Below are 20,597 nucleotides of genomic sequence, written 5' to 3'. Positions count from 1 at the left end.
CAATAATTTCAGTCCAATTCTCTACTCCACAATTTTTAATTTTATCTTTATTTTTTAGCCTTAGCTATGCCACTCAATTTTATATCAGCAGTAGCACTGATAAATATTATCTTTGGTACCCATCTATATCATTGATAAAATATTGAGTAATACAAAAGCAAAAACTTATTATAAAATTATCATCATCATCATCATTATTATTTATTAGATTTGTGTGCTGCCTTTCTCTGAAAACTCTGGGTGGCTCACAGGGTAAATATAAAAACACAGCATAGAGTACAAATCTAATACATTAAAAAAACTATAGCTAAAAAACCCTATGTATTTCTCAATCAAACGGTACAATCACACCATGTATCACAATTATTAGTCGGGGGGGCAGATTTAATTGCCCCAGGCTTGGTGACATAGATGAGTCTTAAGACTCTTGTGGAAGGCAAGGAGAGTGGGGGAAGTATGAATCTCTGGGGAGCTGATTCTAGAGGGTTGGGGCCCCCACAGAGAAGGCTCTTCCCCCAGGCCCTGCCAAATGACATTGTCTGGTTGATGGGACCTGGAGAAGGCCAACTCTGTGGGACCTAACCGCTGGGATTTATGTGGCAGAAGGCGGTCCCGTAAGTAATCTGGTCCAATGCCATAATATTGAGTAATACAAAAACACTCTGTGACAGAGTGATGTGCAACCACTGAGGAACACTCAAAAAGAATTTTGACACCTCTATATCCACTTTACTGTTATGCCACCCGATTTACACTTAACTAGTTTGATAATCAAAATATCATGAACTATTTTGTTACTATTAATTACTAGTATTATTTCTTGAAAACTAGATACCGTGTTTCCCCGAAAGTAAGACAGTGTCTTACTTCCTTTTTATCCCCAAAAGCCCCACTATGTCTTACTTTCGGGGTATGTCTTATATTGGAAAAAACGGTGCGCGCTGGAGTCAGAAAAAGACATAGATAGACGGGGAGGGAGCCGGCCGGCCGGCGAGGCCCGGAGTGCGCTGCCAGCTGGGAAGGAAGGAAGGAGGGAGGGAGGCGGCCCCCGCTGCTTTCCCCGCCGCGCCGCTCCCAAGCGCCTTCCTCGCCCTCGCCGCCTTCTCGCTCTCCAGGTCCAGCTAGATGAGAGGGAGGCGGCAATACCCCCGTGTTTCCCCGAAAGTAAGACATATGTCTTACTTTCGGGGTACGGCTTATATTAGCCAACCCCCCTGAAACTCCCGATATGTCTTACAATCGGGGGTGTCTTACTATCGGGGAAACAGGGTATGCTGTACTACTCATATATAATACAGTGGTACCTCATGATACGAACTTAATTGGTTCCAAGAGGAGGTTCGTAAGGTGAAAAGTTCGTAAGACAAAACAATGTTTCCCATAGGAATCAATGTAAAAGCAAATAATGCGTGCAAATCCTTCAGGAAAATCCCAAACTTTAGAAGGGAGGCAAACAGAGGGCAGGGAGGAGCAGCTAAAGGGGGCGGGTGGAAGAAGCAAGGCTAGGCTAAAGGGTGAGTGGGAAGGAAGAAAGGCAAGGGGGGCGCCCCTCCCTTTTCTTTCTTCAAAAGACACCCTTTCAGTGCCTCTGCAAGCATGCTGTTCTCTGCAAACTCTTTCCCCCTCCAAGCCGCCCCTCCCTTTTCTTTCTTTAAAAAAGGGGAAAAAAAGAAACCCCTTCATCCCAGCAGCAGCGGCTTGGGTTCGTAAGGTGAAAATAGTTCAGAAGAAGAGGCAAAAAAATCTTAAACACCGGGTTCGTATCTTGAAACGTTCGTTAGAAGAGGCGTTCGTAAGATGAGGTACCACTGTACTTCAAGAGAAAAATGGCAGATCAAATTCAAGAGAAGTAGCCTGCAATTTCGCAGGCTATTTCTGCTGGCTGACTGTTGCCAGCAGTTCAATTCTCACAGGCTCAGAGTTGACTCAGCTTTCCACTTTGGGAATTTATGACCCAAATGTCATCTTCCAACATTGTGAATTTATAGCATACAACTTTCCCACAATTTCCTCAGTCGAAACATTTGAAAACATAAGGATTTGGTAAGCCTTGTTCTTGACAAATCCATGATGTCCATGATGAAATTTAAACTTATTCAAAATAAATTTACCTATAAGTTGTTACCATATACCGACCATTCTGTTTTTATGAATTTTTGTGGGGTTTTTTAATAGTATCCATTAAAGTTGGGAGGCTGTAATAAATTTAAATACAGTAAACATTAGTAGTTTACAGAACACCCAAATTACTGGGAAATACAGTGTTCCCTCGATTTTCGCGGGGGTTACGTTCCAAGACCTCCCTCAGAAGTCGATTTTCCGCGAAGTAGCGGTGCGGAAGTAAAAACACCATTTTTGGCTATGGACAGCCAAAAACTACCCCCACGCACCCTTTTTCAAGGCAGCGCAAGGAGCCGGGCTTGAAATTAGGGCAGGGGGCGACGAAAGTGCGGAGGCCGGCAAAGATTGCTTTGAATGTTGGCTGCCCCCGCCCCCCCAGCGCCTCCGGCCCCCTTGCTGCTACCGCCCACCAGCCCGATCCACCCCTCTCACCGGCTTTCTTCGGACACGGGTCCTCCTTCAGCAGCACTGGCGGCTACGGCTTCTCATCCTCCTCATTCGGCCGGTAGCCGCTCTGAGCGCTTTGAGAATGCCTGCCTCGCCCCTCTCACAGTCCCATAGCTGAGAGCACTTTCGTCCCAGCTATCAGCGAGGGGGCTGCAGGAGAGGTGGGGGCAGGCGTTCTCACAGAGAGGGAGAGGGAGAAAGAGAGAGAGAGCAAGAGGGGGGAGAGTGGAAGGTAGAGAGAGAGAGAAAAATGATAGAAAAAGGGAGAAAAAAGAGAAATGAGAAAATGATTGAAGCAGAGAATGACAGGAAAGAAAGAGAAAGAGAGAGAGAAGTGACTCTTGGTGATGACGTATGACGTCATTGGGTGGGAAAAACCGTGGTATAGAAAAAAAACCACGGAGTATTTTTTAATTAATATTTTTTGAAAAACCGTGGTATAGCGTTTCGCGAAGTTTGAACCCGCGAAAATCGAGGGAACACTGTAATACTTAAGATCTTGCTAGATAACCTACTGTTTGTTAACAGAAGAAAAATATTGGTATTTACAAAAGAAAAAACCCAGGCAACTAATGTGAGGATTATCTGAGATACACTTAAAGTGGTAAAATGATAAGATACCGTGTTTCCCCGATAGTAAGACCCCCCCGATTGTAAGACATATGGGGGGTTTCAGGGGGGTCGGCTTATATAAGCCATACCCCGAAAGTAAGACATATGTCTTACTTTCGGGGAAACACGGTACTAAAAGCGAGGGAGGCGTCCGCTACTCCCGCCGCCGCCTTTGGTCTCCCCGCCGCGCCTGGGGCTGCCTGCCTGCCTGCTGCCGTAGCCGGGCTGGGCGCGGGGCATCCTCGGTGTTGGGCAGCAGCGGGAGGAGCCGCAGCCTCTGGAGCCGGCCACCCCCAGGACGCGCATCGCAGACCGGCCCCGCCGCGGCGCAGGAGGGATGGAGGCCAGCCGCGCAACGCCGCCCGCCCGGAGGAGAAGAGGCCTCGCCCGGGCCGAAGCCGCCTTTGGTCTCCCCGCCGCGCCTGGGGCTGCCTGCTGCCGTAGCCGGGCTGGGCGCGGGGCATCCTCGGCGTTGGGCAGCAGGCAGGCAGGCAGCCCGAGGCGCGGCGGGGAGACCAAAGGCGGCTTCGGCCCGGGCGAGGCCTCTTCTCCTCCGGGCAGCCGCGCCTGCCACGCAACGCCGCCCGCCCGGAGGAGAAGACGCCTCGCTCGGGCCGAAGCCGCCTTTGCTCTCCCCGCCGCGCCTGGGGCTGCCTGCCTGCCTGCTGCCCAACGCCGAGGATGCCCCGCGCCCAGCCCGGCTACGGCAGCAGGCAGGCAGCCCCAGGCGCGGCGGGGAGACCAAAGGCGGCTTCGGCCCGGCCCGGCGGGGAGAGCAGGCAGCCCCAGGCGCGGCGGGGAGAGCAAAGGCGGCTTCGGCCCGGGCGAGGCCTCTTCTCCTCCGGGCAGCCGCGCCTGCCGCGCAACGCCACCTAACACCGCCTGCCCGGAGGAGAAGAGGCCTCGCCCGGGCCGAAGCCGCCTTTGCTCTCCCCGCCGCGCCTGGGGCTGCCTGCCTGCCTGCTGCCGTAGCCGGGCTGGGCGCGGGGCATCCTCGGCGTTGGGCAGCAGCAGGAAGAGCCGCAGCCTCCGGAGCCGGCCAGCCGGGCGCCCCCAGGACGCGCATCGCGGACCGGCCCCACCACGGCGCAGGAGGGATGGAGGCCGGTCCCGACGGGCAGCCGCGCCTGCCGCGCAACGCCGCCTAACGCCGCCCGCCCGGAGGAGAAGAGGCCTCGCCCGGGCCGAAGCCCGAAGACGAGCCGGCCCCGGTGCCCGGGACAATATAACACATACCCCCAAAGTAAGACACAGTGGGGCTTTTGGGGGTAAAAAGATAGTAAGACACTGCCTTACTATCGGGGAAACACGGTAGTACTGTATCTTCTATCTCTTGATGGAAAACTAAAAAAATATATTGTAGAAATTTGTAAAAGGATGTAAAGGAAATTTTGAATATTTGTTGGAACATTGGAACCCTACTATGAGTTTAGATATGTAAAAGTGGAATATTGAATATTGGAACCCTACTATGAGTTTAGATATGTAAAAGTGGAAACTTGACCAATCATATGCATCAATTATATTAATTAATGTATTAAATAAAAGTAATTTGAATTTAATTAAAGCAATTTAATTAATGGAACAGGGTCTAAAACCTGGCAAACTGCTAGTTTCATGACCGAAACAATTGAATAAAAAAGAGCATACACTGTAATAATAATTCATTAGATTTGTATGCCGCCCCTTTTTCAAGGATACATCATAGCAATTATAAAGCAATAAATTGTTTATTCCATCAGAGCTGAAGAAGCTTTTTGGGTGAGAAGTGAAAGGTGTTCAAAAGAAAACAAGAAAATCCAGTTGCCTCCTGAAAAAGAACCTTTGGGGCAACTATGATCTGGGTGACTGAGAATATCTACAGGTTTATTGGCGAGGACTGCACCATCAGAAGACGTGAAAGACCAGGTTAGGGAGAGAGAAAAATCTGTCTACCTGGTCACAATAAATAAATGACTGCTGCTTTAACATTAAACAAAATATGAACGTTCTGTCCAAATGTTAATCACAATTCCAACAGGAGCGGCGACAGCGTTCCCGCAACAAACGCATGCGCATCTTTTCCTCTCCCACCCATCCATTCCCTCCTCCCTCTTCTCTTAGCCCCTCCTTCCCGCGCCTACTTGAAATCCCATTCGACTCGCGAGAAGAAGACGGGAAAATGACGCGGGGAGAACCCTGCTCTTCAGACGAGTCATTCGTAGATCCAGGAAAATACAGAACCACAGAATTTGTCACGGCAATTATTCACAAACACTTCCGGGTGCAGTTTCCCGTTATTATTTTTTTTATCGGCGCAAATCGGAGCTATACAATAATTACTATCTATCCAGCGGCTCGTCTCTGTGTTTCGGTATAAGAAAACAGCTTAATATCGTTCTGTTTTCTTCGATTTCTAACTCTATTTTTCCCCGAGGCCCCCCAAACTGTTGCTTACGCCCATGCCTGTTCCTTAAGCCGAAGGATTCAGTGGGGTTCACACACACAAACACCCCTCGCCGGTGCTGGCTGCTGAAATAAGGAACTATTTAAAAAAGTGTTCCGCGGTCTCTCGTTATTCGGGAACGCTCACCTTTTGGACTCTTTGAATCCGGCGAGAAAAAAATCAGGCGGTTACAAGACGACAAGGGGGCGGAGAGGGCGCGTCGAAGGGGTCCTTCGCGATGGCGGAAGAGGAAGCGAAGGCAAGGAGGGGCGTGGCCGCGTCGAGGGCGAGGACTGCTGCGAAGTGAGTTTGCGTCCTGCGCTGGGGCGGCTGCTGACCCGGACCGAGCCAGGTTGAAGCACCCCCTCCATTTCCCCCCACTTCGGGGTGTTGACGTTAACGCTCGTGCCGCCGCCGCCGCCAACGTTGTCATGCCGCTCTTCGCCCCCAACCCTTTCGAGCAGGATGTGGGTGAGTGGAAGAGGGGTTTTCTCCCCGTAGTCCAAGCCTCCCGCACCCCATTTGCCTCCCTTTGCGAGGACGGGCGCAGGAGGGGAGCCTCTGCTTCTCAGTCCCGTCCCTAAGACTGGATTTTCCACGAGGAGGTCTGTCGTAACTGGGAGGATTGGAGTTGAAGCCCCCTGTGCGAGGGAGGAAGTGAAGCAAAAAGCTCCACCTGATTTACCTGAGGGAATAATGTGGGTCGTCGCTTCGTACTTGGCCCCCCATTAAGAGGCTCAAGTGATTTTGCGAAAATGTTATAACAATGAGAATTTTTGGAAGAGATATTGCTAGATCTATCGATAGATCTATCTATCTATCGATACAAACTTACTTACTTACTTACTTACTTACTTACTTACTTACTTACTTACTTATATTTGTGAATGTATACCATCAGTCTGCCAACCATGATTTAAAAAAAACAATCTGGGAAAGGTGAAGAGGGTAGAAGAGGAAGTAGAAGGGGGAGGACGAGAAAGAGAGAGGTAGAGGGGGAGTAAAGGAGTAAGTAGGTAGGAGGAGATAGAGAGAGGGGGAGAGTGAAAGAAAGGGGGAGAAAAGAGTGGCAGGCTGAGATTGGTTGATGTAAGGGTTAGGACAGAGCTATGGAGTTTTGAACAAGTGATAAAAATGCATAACCATGTATGTTATTCTTAATATTTTAAGGTATATACATATTAATCTCTGTTTGATGTAGTGTAGGAAAAATAAAAAATTTCTTGGGGGAAAAAAAGATTTTGCCAAATTCTCTCTGGCTGGGTGAACCTGATTCTTGTCCTCTTCCCCAGGTCAGACCTGAGAGTGAATGATTTGCCCAAGATTAAATTTGGGGGGGGGGGGGGAGGAATCATTGTCTATAAATATATTTTAAAGGCAATCACCTGGGGGGTGGGGGGTACAAATCCATAGGACCACCTTTTATCTTGTATTTTTGCCAGGACACTTTAAAAGCAGGGTCCCCCAATCCTTTGGACCTTAGGGACCACCAAGGTCATATTTTTAAATCCCACGGACCAAATTCATAATTTTAAGTCCTGCAGACCACTGATATGATTTTTTAAAAAGATAAATACATTTGTAAAGTAATGATCTGAGAATTTCCATTTTATAAATATGAAATGTACCTATTTAACATAACAAAATAATAAATGCTTATTTAATCATAATAAAATCTTTATAAAGGTTGTTTAATTGTAACAAAATTATTAAAATTAATGTAACTATTACAAAATCATTGAAGCTTATTTGACTGTGGCTTGCTGATGATGTTGGGAAAGTCAGTCCCATATTCCAGAGCTGTAGCTGTAGTCCCTTCCCCAGTTCCCTTCCTTTCCCTTTTCCTTTCCTTTCTTCCTGGACTGGATTAATGGCACTCAGCCAGGGGCCAAGATTTCTCCATGGACCACCAAAATTTTCTCAAGAACTACATGTTGATAACCTGTGCTTAGTGAGTGGGGATTCAGAAACTAAAGCCAAATGAATTAATAGCAAAAGTCATTGTTTTAACTTTTGGTTGAAAAAAATATACATATTTACAGCTAAATGTGGGTTTTTTAAAAAAAAATAATGCAAATAGAGAAAGAAGGAATTACCACATTTCATTAAATGATGAATTATAGAATTAAATAGAAAGGAATTTATTTTGCATTCCCAACAGCTAAAGCTTTTGTTTAGTTTTAGGTAAGCACAGATTTATAAGGCAGGAAATGGTCTCTAAAATATAACTATACAACTGGAATTAGGAGAGGTAGCTAGTAATGTTTGACATTTCAAAGACCAGTTTTGATTGGTAAGAATAGAAGTTAAGTTCTTCAAGGGTCTTTTAAATAGTTGGTTGCTGTCTTGGTTTAACTATATAGAGCTATTGTTTGGTTAAATCTCAAAAACAAAGATTTTTATTCCAAAACCTAACGATATAAGATTTCCAAGTACTGTACTGAAGTTGAACTTATTAGGTTTGTTTGTCCACTTTATTATTTTATACTTTTATTTTAGCTTCTCTTGCTTAGTTGAATTCATGAGAATTGGATCTAAAAGTAAAATAATTCACAACTTCACAAATTATTTAAAGCTGTGTATTAGTGGGATTAGGCAAGAACTCATACATCAGTAGAGATGACAAGACATTTTTCTTTCTCATTTGTAATAGTACAGCTATAAGTCATCTGCATATTGCAGGATGACATTTTTGATGGGTGAATATGTTAAAATTAGAGAATAGGTATCTGTATAAGCTGTAAATACCTGAGGGAAATATCCTGTTAAAACTCAGTTGGGTTTACAATATTTTATATGTATAATGCTTAGTAAATTATGTGCTTGCAGATTTCAGTCACATTTGTACTGTACGTTATTATCATGAATTATTTTTGAATAAATACATTTTTTCATACTGTCTAAAAGTACTTGATCAAAGTTATTTTAAAAGTATCACTAAAACAAAACCTTTTAAAAATTGCACAAGAACATTGAAAAAAATCAATACAAAGTACTTTCAATTTTTTAAAAAAAACCCTCAAAAAAGAGCTATTGTTACAAACTACAGTGTCAAGAGCCTTTAAAATAATGTTGAGGTTCCTGCATAAAATGCATTCAAAATCACAAAATACAAAATACAATTAAATTAAATTAAAGAGCCTTCGCTGTGGCAGCCCCAACTCTCTGGAACCAGCTCCCCCCCAGAGATTAGAACTGCCCCCACCCTCCTTGCCTTCCGTAAACTCCTTAAAACTCACCTCTGCCATCAGGTATGGGGGATTTGAGGTATTCTCGCCCTCCCCCGGGCTTATACAATTTATGTATGGTATGTCTGTGTGTATGTCTGGTTTAATAGTGGGGTTTTTTTTTAAATGTTTTTTTTAAATTTATTAGATTTGTTGTGAATTGTTCTATTGTATGTTGTGAGCCGCCCCGAGTCTATGGAGAGGGACGGCATACAAACAAACAAACAAACAAATTCATTCATTCATTCATTTCTGGCCTATCTAATCCATGTTTTTCAACCAAGAGCATGGTGCCACTGAATCCTGACATGTAAAAATTTCCACCAATGTGGTTGCTAGCATTACACAGTTTAATACCATTAAAAATGTTTATATTTTTCAATCACAGCCTCTCGTGGAATTGCTAGCGAGCTCTTGCGGAACAGTAGTTGAGAAAAGCTGGCTTAGAGCATAGAATATTGGAAGATTATTCTTCATTGTGTGCAGATGTTAGATTGTATAAGCATTCAGAAGAGATTTTAAATTGAGTAGATAGGAAATTAGCTGCAATTTAATAAAAAATTATGGGTTTATATTAAATTCCTGTCAGAACTAATTACATTTTATGTTAACTGAAGCTTCCAGAAATTTAGCACAAGTCCCTACTCAAATTTATGTAATATGACTAATCTTTTATTAATGACAAAACATTTACTATCAGAACCAATTTTTTTCTCTTGAGAACTTAAATTCCAAAAATGGTAGTGTTTTGTTGATGAAAGTTGCAATCCTGTGCATGTTTCCTCAGATTTTATTGATGTAAATTCTTTAATTTCTGGTGACTATGTTTTTAATTCCAAATGTACAAATCACATTTTAAAAAATTTCACCAAGAGAGAAGATAAATAAATAAAATCTTAAGCTTTTTTATATCAATAAATGTTCATAAAATATTTAATTTTAGCACTATATATATTATATATCTTTAGAAGAATCATAGAAACAAAGCTTTTGCATGTTTTTGTTGAAATAAGTGTTTTAAAAGTAGACATTTTAATCAGAAAATTAAAGATAAAATTTACAAAGAGTCTTTAGCTCAGTATAGAAACCTATAGCAGTTTCTGCAAATGACCACCTAGACTATTACTTCCATTACGGAATAATATTTATCTTCCAGAACATCTGTCTACCTCAAAAATCTTCCTTGAATTTATACCTATTATTGCTTGTCTTCCTGGACAGATTTGCAAGGTGCTTCCTAAATATATTTTTCTTAGTTCTTTTGTGTTGTAGTCTATTACTTACCAAGAGTTCCTCATCTTGGAAATATGTTCCGTGATCAAACCATTCCCTATGGTACCATCTGCATGCCACCTGTTTGCTTCCAGTAATCTTCTCTCTCTTCTTGGACTAAGAAGGAATGAAGAAAATATTTCCTGTGTCCTCAGCATCATTTACTTGTGGTTTACAGTAACTTCAGAATTGTATCATTTATTCCCATATTGATTAGTGATGAGGGACAATGGTTAGTAGACATCAAGTATTTTGGGAGCTTTATACACAAATGCTTTTTTTTAATAGACCACCCAATTTTAAGGACTCTACACAGCTCATAGAATTACACTTGTAAAGAAAGAAAAAGAGACAAAATCCCAATTATACATAAATTTCTTAAAAAGTAGAATACAAAAAAGTAGAGAATGTAAAAGTCAGATGCTCGCAGAGCTGACTGAATATCTCTTAAGTAATAAGTAGTTGTCAAAAAAAGCCCACTTCTGAGGACCTGTCAGCTGGCATCTTGTAAAAATGAGACCTGTAGGGAGTTGACTGCATAATCAGATCCAAAACTGTGCAGAAATTGGTGGCAAGATGGGGAGCCATATAAATCTATTAAGTAAATAAATAAAACCCAGTGCTTCTCTTAACTGAGAAGATTCATTTATACAAGAACAACTCATAACAGTCCAGATTGATACAGTACATTCTATAACAGCTGTAGATTCTGAATATTCTTTCAAGAGAGGCCCATGAAGAGTACATTACAATAATTCAACAGAAGGTTACTAGAACACAAATAATTATGAGCAAGACCTCTTGATCCAGGAATGTCTTCAATTGGCTCAAAGAAGTAACTGTGATAAAGTTATTGTTATTATATTTTTAACCTGCTGTCAGCCCTCCTGAATAAACCAGGTAGATAAACCAGGAAACATGACTTGATGAGCTAAATCCAATTTATTGTAAGGCTACATTAACACAATTAAGTTTGAAAGTACAAAAGTCCCATCCCAGTTTTAATGGTTTGATCTAGTAGGCCGGATTCTTTCTAAATTTCTTTCTCTATTAAAATAGTGAGAGCTCCTTTCTCTTTTGTTTCCTGGGCAGCATTCCTTCCCCTGTCCACATTACTCAAGGTTATTTACCCATTTCATTGCACTTGCTCTTTAGATAGGTCACCTATATATTGGTCAACTCAAGGCAGTGAACATATCTAATACTCATGCCTCCAATTTCCCCACAACAACTTTGTGAGGCGGGTTAGACCAGTGTTTTTCAACCAGTGTGCCGCGGCACACTAGTGTGCCGTGAGACATGGTCAGGTGTGCTGTGAAGCACAGAGAGAGAGAAAACAAGAGAGAGAGAAAGAAAGAAAGAGAGAAAGAAAGAAAGAGAAAGAGGGAGAGAAAGAAAACAAGACAGAGAGAAAGAGCAAGAGGGAGAGAAAGCAAGCAAGAGAGAGAGAGAAAGAAAGAGAGAGAAAGCAAGAGAGAGAAAAAGAAAGAACGAGAGAGAGAAAGCAAGAAAGCAAGAGAGAGAAAGAACAAGAGAGAAAGAAAGTAAGAGAGGAGAGAGAAAGAAAGAGAGAGAGAGAAAGAGAGGGAGGGAAGGTGGGAGAGAGAAAGACATAGAGGGAGGTAGGGAGGGAGAGAGAAAGAGAGCAAAAAAGAGGAAAGAAGGAAGAGAGAAAGAAAGAAGGATGGAGAGATAGAGAGAGAGAAAAGAGGAAGGGAGAGAAAGAGGGAGGGAGAGAGAAATAGAGCGAAAGGGAGGAAGAGAGAGAGAGAGGATTTTTTTGTCCAAACTTTTTTAGCCCCCCCCCCCTCAATGTGCCCCATGGTTTTGTAAATGTAAAAAATGTGCCGCGGCTCAAAAAAGGTTGAAAATCACTGGGTTAGACTGAGTGAGTAACTGACCCAAAATCACTCAACTGACTTTGATGCCAAAGGATGCCTAAAACTCACAGCCTCTTGGTTTCTAGGCCGCTTACACTACACTAAACTCAATAAAAGTTTAGAAGTTCTCACAGGAAGATACCAAGGTTACAAAACATCTGAGACAAATAACACACTTGTTCTTAGCGAACTCCTTGCAGGCTGATTACTTTCTCCAAACAGTTTCAACATATGTTAAAGAGAAGTAAAAGAAAGCAGAGCCCTTAGCCATTTCATAGGCTAAGGTTGTCCTTCCATCAAATTTGAAACTGACCCTTCAGGATGGAAGGCAACTACTGCAAGATAATGGCTGCCACAATAGTACTGAAATCCAATGACAGATCAAGGAGAGAACCATATTGTACTCCCTAAATCCCAATTTCTCAATAGGTTGTCCATAAGCATGACTAATGCAAGCACAGTTGTGCTGTACCCTGGCCGTAAACCTGGCTCTCTAAATCTAAATAATTCCCTTCCTTTATTTCTCGGTGGAGCTATGGGCCCACCATTCTCTCTATACTTGCTCCCAGAAAGATCTGAATTGCAGACAGATATGAGATGTTCTAAAACAGGAATGACAGAAAGAAGCTTTGATTATTACTTGACTGCAATTCCTTTCCACCTCATAAGAGACCTGTACCAATCATTCAAGCAGGAAATGATGGAAACGACTCTAAAGAAAGCCCTCATGAGTCATATGCTCAAAATGATCCCAGATCACAAGACAAAAGCCCCAGTCACTTCTAATGGGTACTGTGTGGTTGGATTCCAACTCTCTTTCATTACAGTGTGAATGTGAGTCCAAGAAAGAAGCTCACATTGTGCATACAACATCCTGAAGCTTGTGGTAACTCCTCCAATATAAATGGAGAAGCTCTGGAATATATTCTGAAGCTCCAGAGAGAAAGCTCTTGTTTTTTATACCAAATTCTTCCATTTTCTCAGCTTTGTTTTATTTTCTACGATCTTCTTGGTACTATTGTCCCTCTGTAAGCGCTTCTGTATTTGATCCAAGAATTCCTCATCCTTGATAAATTGGAGAATGGACAGGTTCAGTTCTCACTTCTTCACTTTTCTTCCAGGAAAGCAATCAACCTATACCTGCCACATGTATTTTGTTTGTCTTCTCCAGGGAGGAAAGCACACATATCCCCAACAAGTTATGAAAGCAGTTCTTTTTGTCTATGCATTCTGCAGATAAACAGAAGGGAGGGGAGGGGGGGAATTTCATTAAAATCCTCAGTTACATTCCACAAAATAGTCATATAAAACACCCAACGAATTGTCCCTGCCATTGGCTTTTGAGAGAAACCATCCTGTGGACTTTGTCACCAAATTTTTTGTTTGCTTTCCCTATTTGCTCACTCAGTAATTTTGTTATTTCTGAAACAGATATCTTCACTTGATCTTTACTAAGGAGCGAATGAGATTCAGCACATTTGAAGGGCATTGAATTGAGGAAAGTTGTTTTAGAAAATGTGAGAATTGATTGTCGTGCTAGAAATTCAGCTTGCTAAGAATATGTATGTATGTATGTATATGTATGAAATAAGTGAAAATGGACTTCGATTTTTTACAGGAGCTACTCTTTTAGTCAACATAATAAAAAGCTAATCTGTTAACTTATTTGTTTCAGTGACTTGCTTGCTCTCAATCTACAAAATGCTACTCAAAATGAGTTGATATAAAACTTTATTTGCTGTTATACTGAGCCTGATAAATATATTTTGAGTTTCTTCCAAAGTATGGAACCCAAGGTTGTAAACAAGCAGCTTGAATGATCGCATTCTATTAACCCTCTAGATTTAGAAGATATAAGAAGTTTATTTAGCTCTTAGTAAAAAACTAACACATCTTTCAATAAAAGGGTATTTCTCCTCACATCGAAGGAAGAGTCCAGGATGGGTTACTCTAACCCAGTGTTTCTCAAATAGTGTGGCTAGTCCCCTTGGAGGTGTGTGTGTGGAGTGATGCCAGGTGGGGCGCGTGACCCGAGGGAACGTGGGGGGTTTGCCGCAGGGAGTAGGGTTTTTTGCACTGAACAATAGCACAGAGTAGAAAATATGAAGTGCAGGTAACAAATCCTTAAGAGACACCATGGAAAAATATTTAACAGGGATGAAAAGAAAGGAGGAAAGAGAAAGAGATGATGTGACAAACATAAGTCTCCCGAAAGCTAAGACGAGGAAATATGACGAAGCATATGTACCGCTTGGCTTCACTGTGACTATGGTGGGAGATGAGAAAAGACTGGTATGTTTACTGTGTCTAAAAATGTTGACAGTGAACAGCATGAAATCAAATAAATTAAGGCGTCACTTAAACACATCACATCCCAATCACGCTGATAAGCCGCTTGAGTTTTTTCAGGGAAACATGCTGAATATTGAATATATCCTGTACTATTATTGTGCTGATTAATTATCTTCTCTCAAACCAAGTTTAAATTTTTACCTATAATAGTCTCAAAAAATGAATGTTTTTTTAAAAAAATGAATAAAAACCACAGAAAAAAGGAAATATGGAACAAAGTATAATATAACAATTTTTCTTTCCAATGCTGCAATATCAATTTTTTGGCAATAGTAATGTCACTGAAATTCTATTTGTGTTGTCCAGTTGTCAAATTTTGTGCAGTAAATATGTAATTGAATAGAACATTATCCTTTGAAAATTTTAGTTTTTGTTGCCCACTCATATTTATGTAGTCCACCATTTTCTCCCCAAATATAGTAAGTACAGTATTGGACATTGTAAAGACATGTGTTTTAAAGAAAAATCTTTATTTTCAAACAAAATGCTTTCTCTTTTTAAGAAGTATGTTTTTGCATAAAATTTATTTTAATGTTTTGTTCCTTTTCTGTTACTTTAAAAGCAACAGAATGTAAATATATTTTATTTATTTATTCATTTGTCCAATACACAAATACTGTACATAGGAAGAAAAATAGACATGTAGTAATATATATAAGGGTAAAGTGAACTTAGAGGAGAGGATATATGAAAGAAAGAAAATATATATGATAAGTGAGAGAAAGGAAAGACAATTGGACAGGGGATGAAAGGCACACCAGTGCACTTATGTACGCCCCTTACTGGCCTCTTAGGAACCTGGAGAGGTCAATCGTGGAGAGTCTAAGGGAGAAATGTTGGGGGTTAGGGGTTGACACAATTGAGTCCGGTAATGAGTTCCACACTTAAAAAATAATTAAAAATACCTATAATATTACTGTATCCATCGACCCAACAATCTTCAGTAACTGTTGACCGGGCTTTAATTTTCCCTTTTGGGGAAGGTTTTTGAGAAGGTAGTCAGCCTACAACTGATTAAAATCTAGGAAATTGATTATCTAGATGTGTTCAAACAAGATTTCAAGCTAGGATTTACTGCTAAGATACCTTTGGTTGTACTTGATGATTGGCAAACAAGGGAACATCCCATTAGTGGCTGGAAAGGGCCGCCCACTGATCAAAGCAGCACAAGAACAGGCATTAAACACCAGATGCAAAGAAGCAAGGGTTTACCACACTAGAGAAAACCTGTGGCCCAGACCATGTAAAGAGGCCTAAAAGAATTTCAATATATAATTTCAGGGTTTAAGATACAGGTAGGAACACCATCATACATTAAAACGGCAGTACCAAGTAGATGGCATAGTGTACAGGAACATCCCCACAGTATAGGAGCTAGATCAGTGATGGCTAACCTTTTTTCATTATATGCCGAAAGCCCAGGTGGCAGCGTGCGTGTGTGCCGGCACTCATAATGCAATGTGCACATAGCAACCTGCACCACATGCACCCCATGCACCTGTGCATGTGTGCGCAGCTCCCCTTGCTCTCCCTCCCCTCCACCATGTGCATGACCCCCCTAGTGAGTACATATGCATGCTTTATACTTTTCAGAGTACAAATAAAATAGAACATATAGTCTTTTATGTATAATCCTTGTTCTATTTATTGCATATAATATTCTAATTTTTTGAGATGGGGGATTTGGGGTTTTCATGAGCTGTGCCCCATAACCGTCACAATTATGACAAATCACAACTTGAACTATCTTGCCTTGTATGTAATGAGTTTCTCTCATATATTACATTTCACCTTTTAAGTTGCATTACTGAAATAAATGAACTTTTGCATGATATTCTAATCTTTCGAGTTTCACTTTATTTTCTTTCAGACTCAAATCTGTTTTAGCTTACTAGTTATTTGAAATTGTAATGTTGGCATTATTTTCCAACTGCACTGAAAATAAATCTGTCCAATTTTAGACATATATTATAGTCAGAATTCAAAACAATCTTGTTTGTGAATTTAGGTTTCTAATGGGATAGTGAAAGTACTTTTTCAGCTAGCAACCATTCCGGACAGAAGATGCTTGTGTTCTGCCTGAAAGGCTGTTGATTTTTGTATGTTATTTTTGCCCACAGAAAAGGCTACAAATGAGTACAACACTGTTGAAGATTGGGCAGTCATTATGGATATTTGTGACAAGGTTGGAAGCACTCCTAATGGGTAAGACCCGCCAACATATCTTGAATGTTACTTTGTAAACATACTGATTAATTTGTGCCTTCTGCCCATTTCTGTCATTTTAAGCTTATATATATATTTGTGTGTATGTGTGTTTCATAGATTTTCATTTATTTCAAAATGTGTACCTTAAAACTAGGTCCTTTAGTAAATGTCCAGAATAGAAAGTAGCTTTTGTATGTGTTATGAAGGACAACCAGTCAGCCTTAAGGAGAACATGAATAAAAACAGCCAACGTTTCTGCTAATCATTAGTTCTTTTTTCAGAAACTGGTTGTTATTAATTTCCATTGTTAAGTAGTTTTTATTTTTATTTTTATTTAAGTGTCATGAAATACTTGAGGTTAGACTGGACTAAAAAAAAAGAAAAATGCGGATAGCTGAAAAACATCAGCGTCTGGTTCTGTTTGAATAATTTAAAAAAAGTATTTCAAGTAGTAATTAGCATGCCAGGGCGGTTTTGCTTGTAATTGTGTTTGTGTGCTATTCTGTAGATTACTGTTGTCTAAACTAGACATATTAAACATTTCCAGGTGATTAGGCCCTTTTACATTATCTTTTGTATCAACATAAAAAAGGTGACAAGTTTGCCTCTTGTTGATTGCTGCTATAATGTCTGTGCTACAACCTAAGTTAGTATACTCTGTACATTTGCATTCAATCAGTGCTCAGACAGCACTTATGATTCTTCTGCCATTCCCCACCTTACTGTTGTCTTTTAAGATAGCAATAGCAATAGCACTTAGACTTACTCTCTGTAAGTGGTTTACAGGCTCAGCCTTTTGCCCCAAGCAATCTGGGTCCTCATTTTTTACCCACCTGGGGAGGATGGAAGGGATGGCACACCTTTATTGTCCTTCTTGACAGCTACTGGTGTTACAGCTAGTAGTGTTACTCCTCCCTCTCTGTCCAACCTTCTTTTTTAATCTTTTTCACACTGTCTTGTTTCTCCAGACTAAGCTCATGTTTTGCTAACTGCAACACCTTCGCCACAACCATTTCCATGGCTGTGTCATGTTATAGCAGCTATTGTATTTTGTAAACCATTGTTTTTGCCAATGTTTATATGCAGATTCAGTTACAATTCACGTGGGAATGCTGACCAAATCAGAAAACTGAGAAATAGCATTATATTACTAGAACAAACCATGATTCATACTGAATTGTTGAAATAGTTAAATGATTGAAAGCTATTTATTTTATCTTGAATATTTTCTCTTAGAGATAGATCTATTGAACTATTGCATTGCAGAATATGTTTGGGTTTTGAAGTTGTATGTATGTATGTATGTATGTATGTATTTATTTATTTATTTATTTATTTATTTATGTATTTATTTATGTATTTATTTATTTATGGATTTGGATTTGGATTTAGAAGTGGATCTTCTTTTTGTGTCGCTAATAATAAAATGATGTCCCAAAGCTCTTTCTTCAATGTCTTTTTCTTTCTGGGACTTTTTGTTTCCTTTTAAGTTATTAAAATAAGAGACTGACACAGATATTCTTTTATTTTTTTATAGAGCAAAAGACTGCCTCAAAGCCATTTTAAAGAGAGTAAATCATAAAGTACCCCATGTTGCACTCCAGGCGCTAACTGTAAGTATGCACATCATTTATTCATGGGTGAAATTTCACAGGTTCTTCATAAAACAATTCTTGTGAACTTTAAAAAAAATTAAACTATTGATATTGGTGGCTGAAATAATATTTATCTTATTTATCTCTCAGTATTACTGGCCTGTTTTCTTCCTATCCAGCTTCTCGGTGGGGAGGGGGAGGGGAGGGATTGATTAGGATCAATATCTTTACAACATGGGCAGCTTTTTGTAATTCATTGTGGTCTCATGGTCTCATTTATGCAATTCTGTCTTCATTTTGTTAGCTGTTGGGAGCCTGTGTATCAAACTGTGGAAAGATTTTCCACTTAGAAATCTGCTCGCGTGATTTTGCCAGTGAAGTGCGTGTCATAATAAACAAGGTGAGTTTTTTAGATATATTTAGAGAAAATTAATAGACAAGTATATTGACTATGTCACTGCACTTATGTTTTGCATTTGTATGGTAGCATTAACTTAGAATGTAGAAATGAAATTTTAAAAAATATGATCTGTGATATAAATAGATGATGATCAAAATGATGATGTTATATTTGGGAGATTTTCTTTAATCATGAATACTACAAAGAACATTTAGGAACAACAGATTGCAAATAAAGGTCGAATATTCATTTATGCTGAGTTAGAGCTAAAATAATAGGAACATTTCATAGTCATTTGAACAGTGAATTATGAAACTGGCTCAGGTACATCATCAGTGTTTAGACTAGTACTGTCAGCGGGGAAAGCCAGATTCGCTTAACAGCCACAAAATTCGTTTCATGGTAGTGATTTGCTTAGAACTGTGGTTACAAAGGTCATAAAATCAGGCATGTTTTACTTAAGTACCTTGTTAGCAATGGAAATTTTGTTGTAAGTCAAGGACTATCTATAGATAAAAACAGAAGCCTCAGTGTGGTGGGGGAAGATTGTGGACTGTATGGAGACAGTATTGTTTTGACAACATTTAGACTGCAGAAGATCAGCCAAATAGATAGGAATAAGCAGGTAATGTACAGTCAATTTGCACCCAGTAAGGTTTGTTGGTAGCTGTGGGAATAATACACAGGTGTTGGAACTAAAGAGTTGGTTAGATCCAGAGTTACGCACATCACTCCGTGTCCCCAAATATATCACGAAGTGCCTCATGGGACAACTTGGGAGATTGTGGAGTTGCTGTCACCAGAAGGGGCTTCCCAGAAACTGTGCTCCTCTCAATTCCTTCCCAGTTCTTTCTAGATATTTACTGCTGATAAGTCAGTGTGGCCTTGTGGAGGATGTAGCTTAAAAGCTGAAGTTGTATCTATCTATAAAAAAGTCTGCTAGAGAAATGCCAAGTTTTGTTTGGATCCAGATTGTTGAAAAGAGGAAGGAGAATTTGTTTTTAACAAATATTTGTGCTGAAGCTTTAGGTTACCCAGTTCATGCATCTGAACTGAGAACAGGTAATAAAGTCTCTTCCTGGATAGACTGGCTATTTCTGGACCCTAGGAACTGGCTGCCAAGTTCATTGGGCAGTTCCTTTATATAGGTCTCCAAGAGCTTTATTTATTTCTACATTCATATTCACATCCTGCCTTTTCTTCATGAGCTCAGGGCAGCATACATTTATGGGGCCAGGTAAGCAAAATGAGAGCAACGGGGCCAAATCCATTTTTCCATGGCTGAGGATGGACTTGAAGATGGACATCTCAAATGCCAGTTCAACTGTAATCAGTACATCACATCAGCTCTCATTGGTTTTTAAATTGTGAAGCTATTTTAATGTATATTAAAATACAGAAGAAAGATTCTGGCCGACTGAGCAGATGAAATCTACTAGATTAGGTCAACGGTCATGTAGGTGATCTCTGCAAGCGATGCGGTACACTAAGAGCATGGCTAGACACAAAAAATGCCCTGGTCAACTACTGCGCACAGACCATCTCCAACTCTCTTGACTCTTGTCTTACTGTTGGAGCAAGATGGAATCTGGGAAGAGAGAGGGAGACTACTGACTATGTGCACCTCTCCCTCACTTTAATCCAATTCACGTGCAAATCTTGACCCCCCCCCCCCAAGATGTCAATGTCCTCTTCGAAAATGATGGATGAACGTCATTTTCATATTAAAATACATGTCATCGTACAATGGTTAACCATCTCTAATATCACTTTAAATTTTTCTGTTAAACAAGTCAGATTGTAGGTTTTCTTTGGATAACCAACTTCTTTGGCAGTTTGTTTTGTCAACTATTTAAAGCTAAGTTTGCTTCTGCCTATTGTGATTTCTTTTTTAGGCACATCCTAAAGTATGTGACAAACTAAAAGCTTTAATGGTAGAATGGTCAGAAGAATTTCAGAAGGATCCCCAGTTCAGCCTAATATCAGCTACCATTAAATCTCTTAAAGAAGAAGGGGTTATGTTTCCTACAGCTGGGACACAGGTAAGATGTTAGAATT

At 40.5% G+C, this 20,597-nt stretch overlaps 1 protein-coding gene across 2 annotated transcripts in view; it reads left to right on the top strand.

Moving 5' to 3' along the window:
* The first annotated feature begins 5,332 nt into the window (after nt 1–5,332).
* STAM2 (signal transducing adaptor molecule 2) overlaps nt 5,333–20,597 on the top strand; it is a 28,272-nt gene continuing 13,007 nt past the window's right edge. The window contains exons 1-5 of one of the 2 annotated variants that reach the window (XM_070731524.1): nt 5,333–6,076; nt 16,457–16,541; nt 18,082–18,157; nt 18,444–18,539; nt 20,435–20,581. In XM_070731524.1, coding sequence (XP_070587625.1) covers nt 6,037–6,076; nt 16,457–16,541; nt 18,082–18,157; nt 18,444–18,539; nt 20,435–20,581 — 444 coding nt within the window. In that variant the 5' untranslated portion in view covers nt 5,333–6,036. The remainder of the gene's footprint in view (nt 6,077–16,456; nt 16,542–18,081; nt 18,158–18,443; nt 18,540–20,434; nt 20,582–20,597) is intronic. The other variant, XM_070731523.1, reaches the window with a different exon arrangement.

The sequence above is a fragment of the Erythrolamprus reginae genome, chromosome 1 (genome assembly GCF_031021105.1).
Source record: "Erythrolamprus reginae isolate rEryReg1 chromosome 1, rEryReg1.hap1, whole genome shotgun sequence".
Lineage (NCBI taxonomy): Eukaryota > Metazoa > Chordata > Lepidosauria > Squamata > Dipsadidae > Erythrolamprus > Erythrolamprus reginae.
Note: the sequence above shows the minus strand (reverse complement) of the source record. Positions and strands in the feature narration are given on the sequence as shown.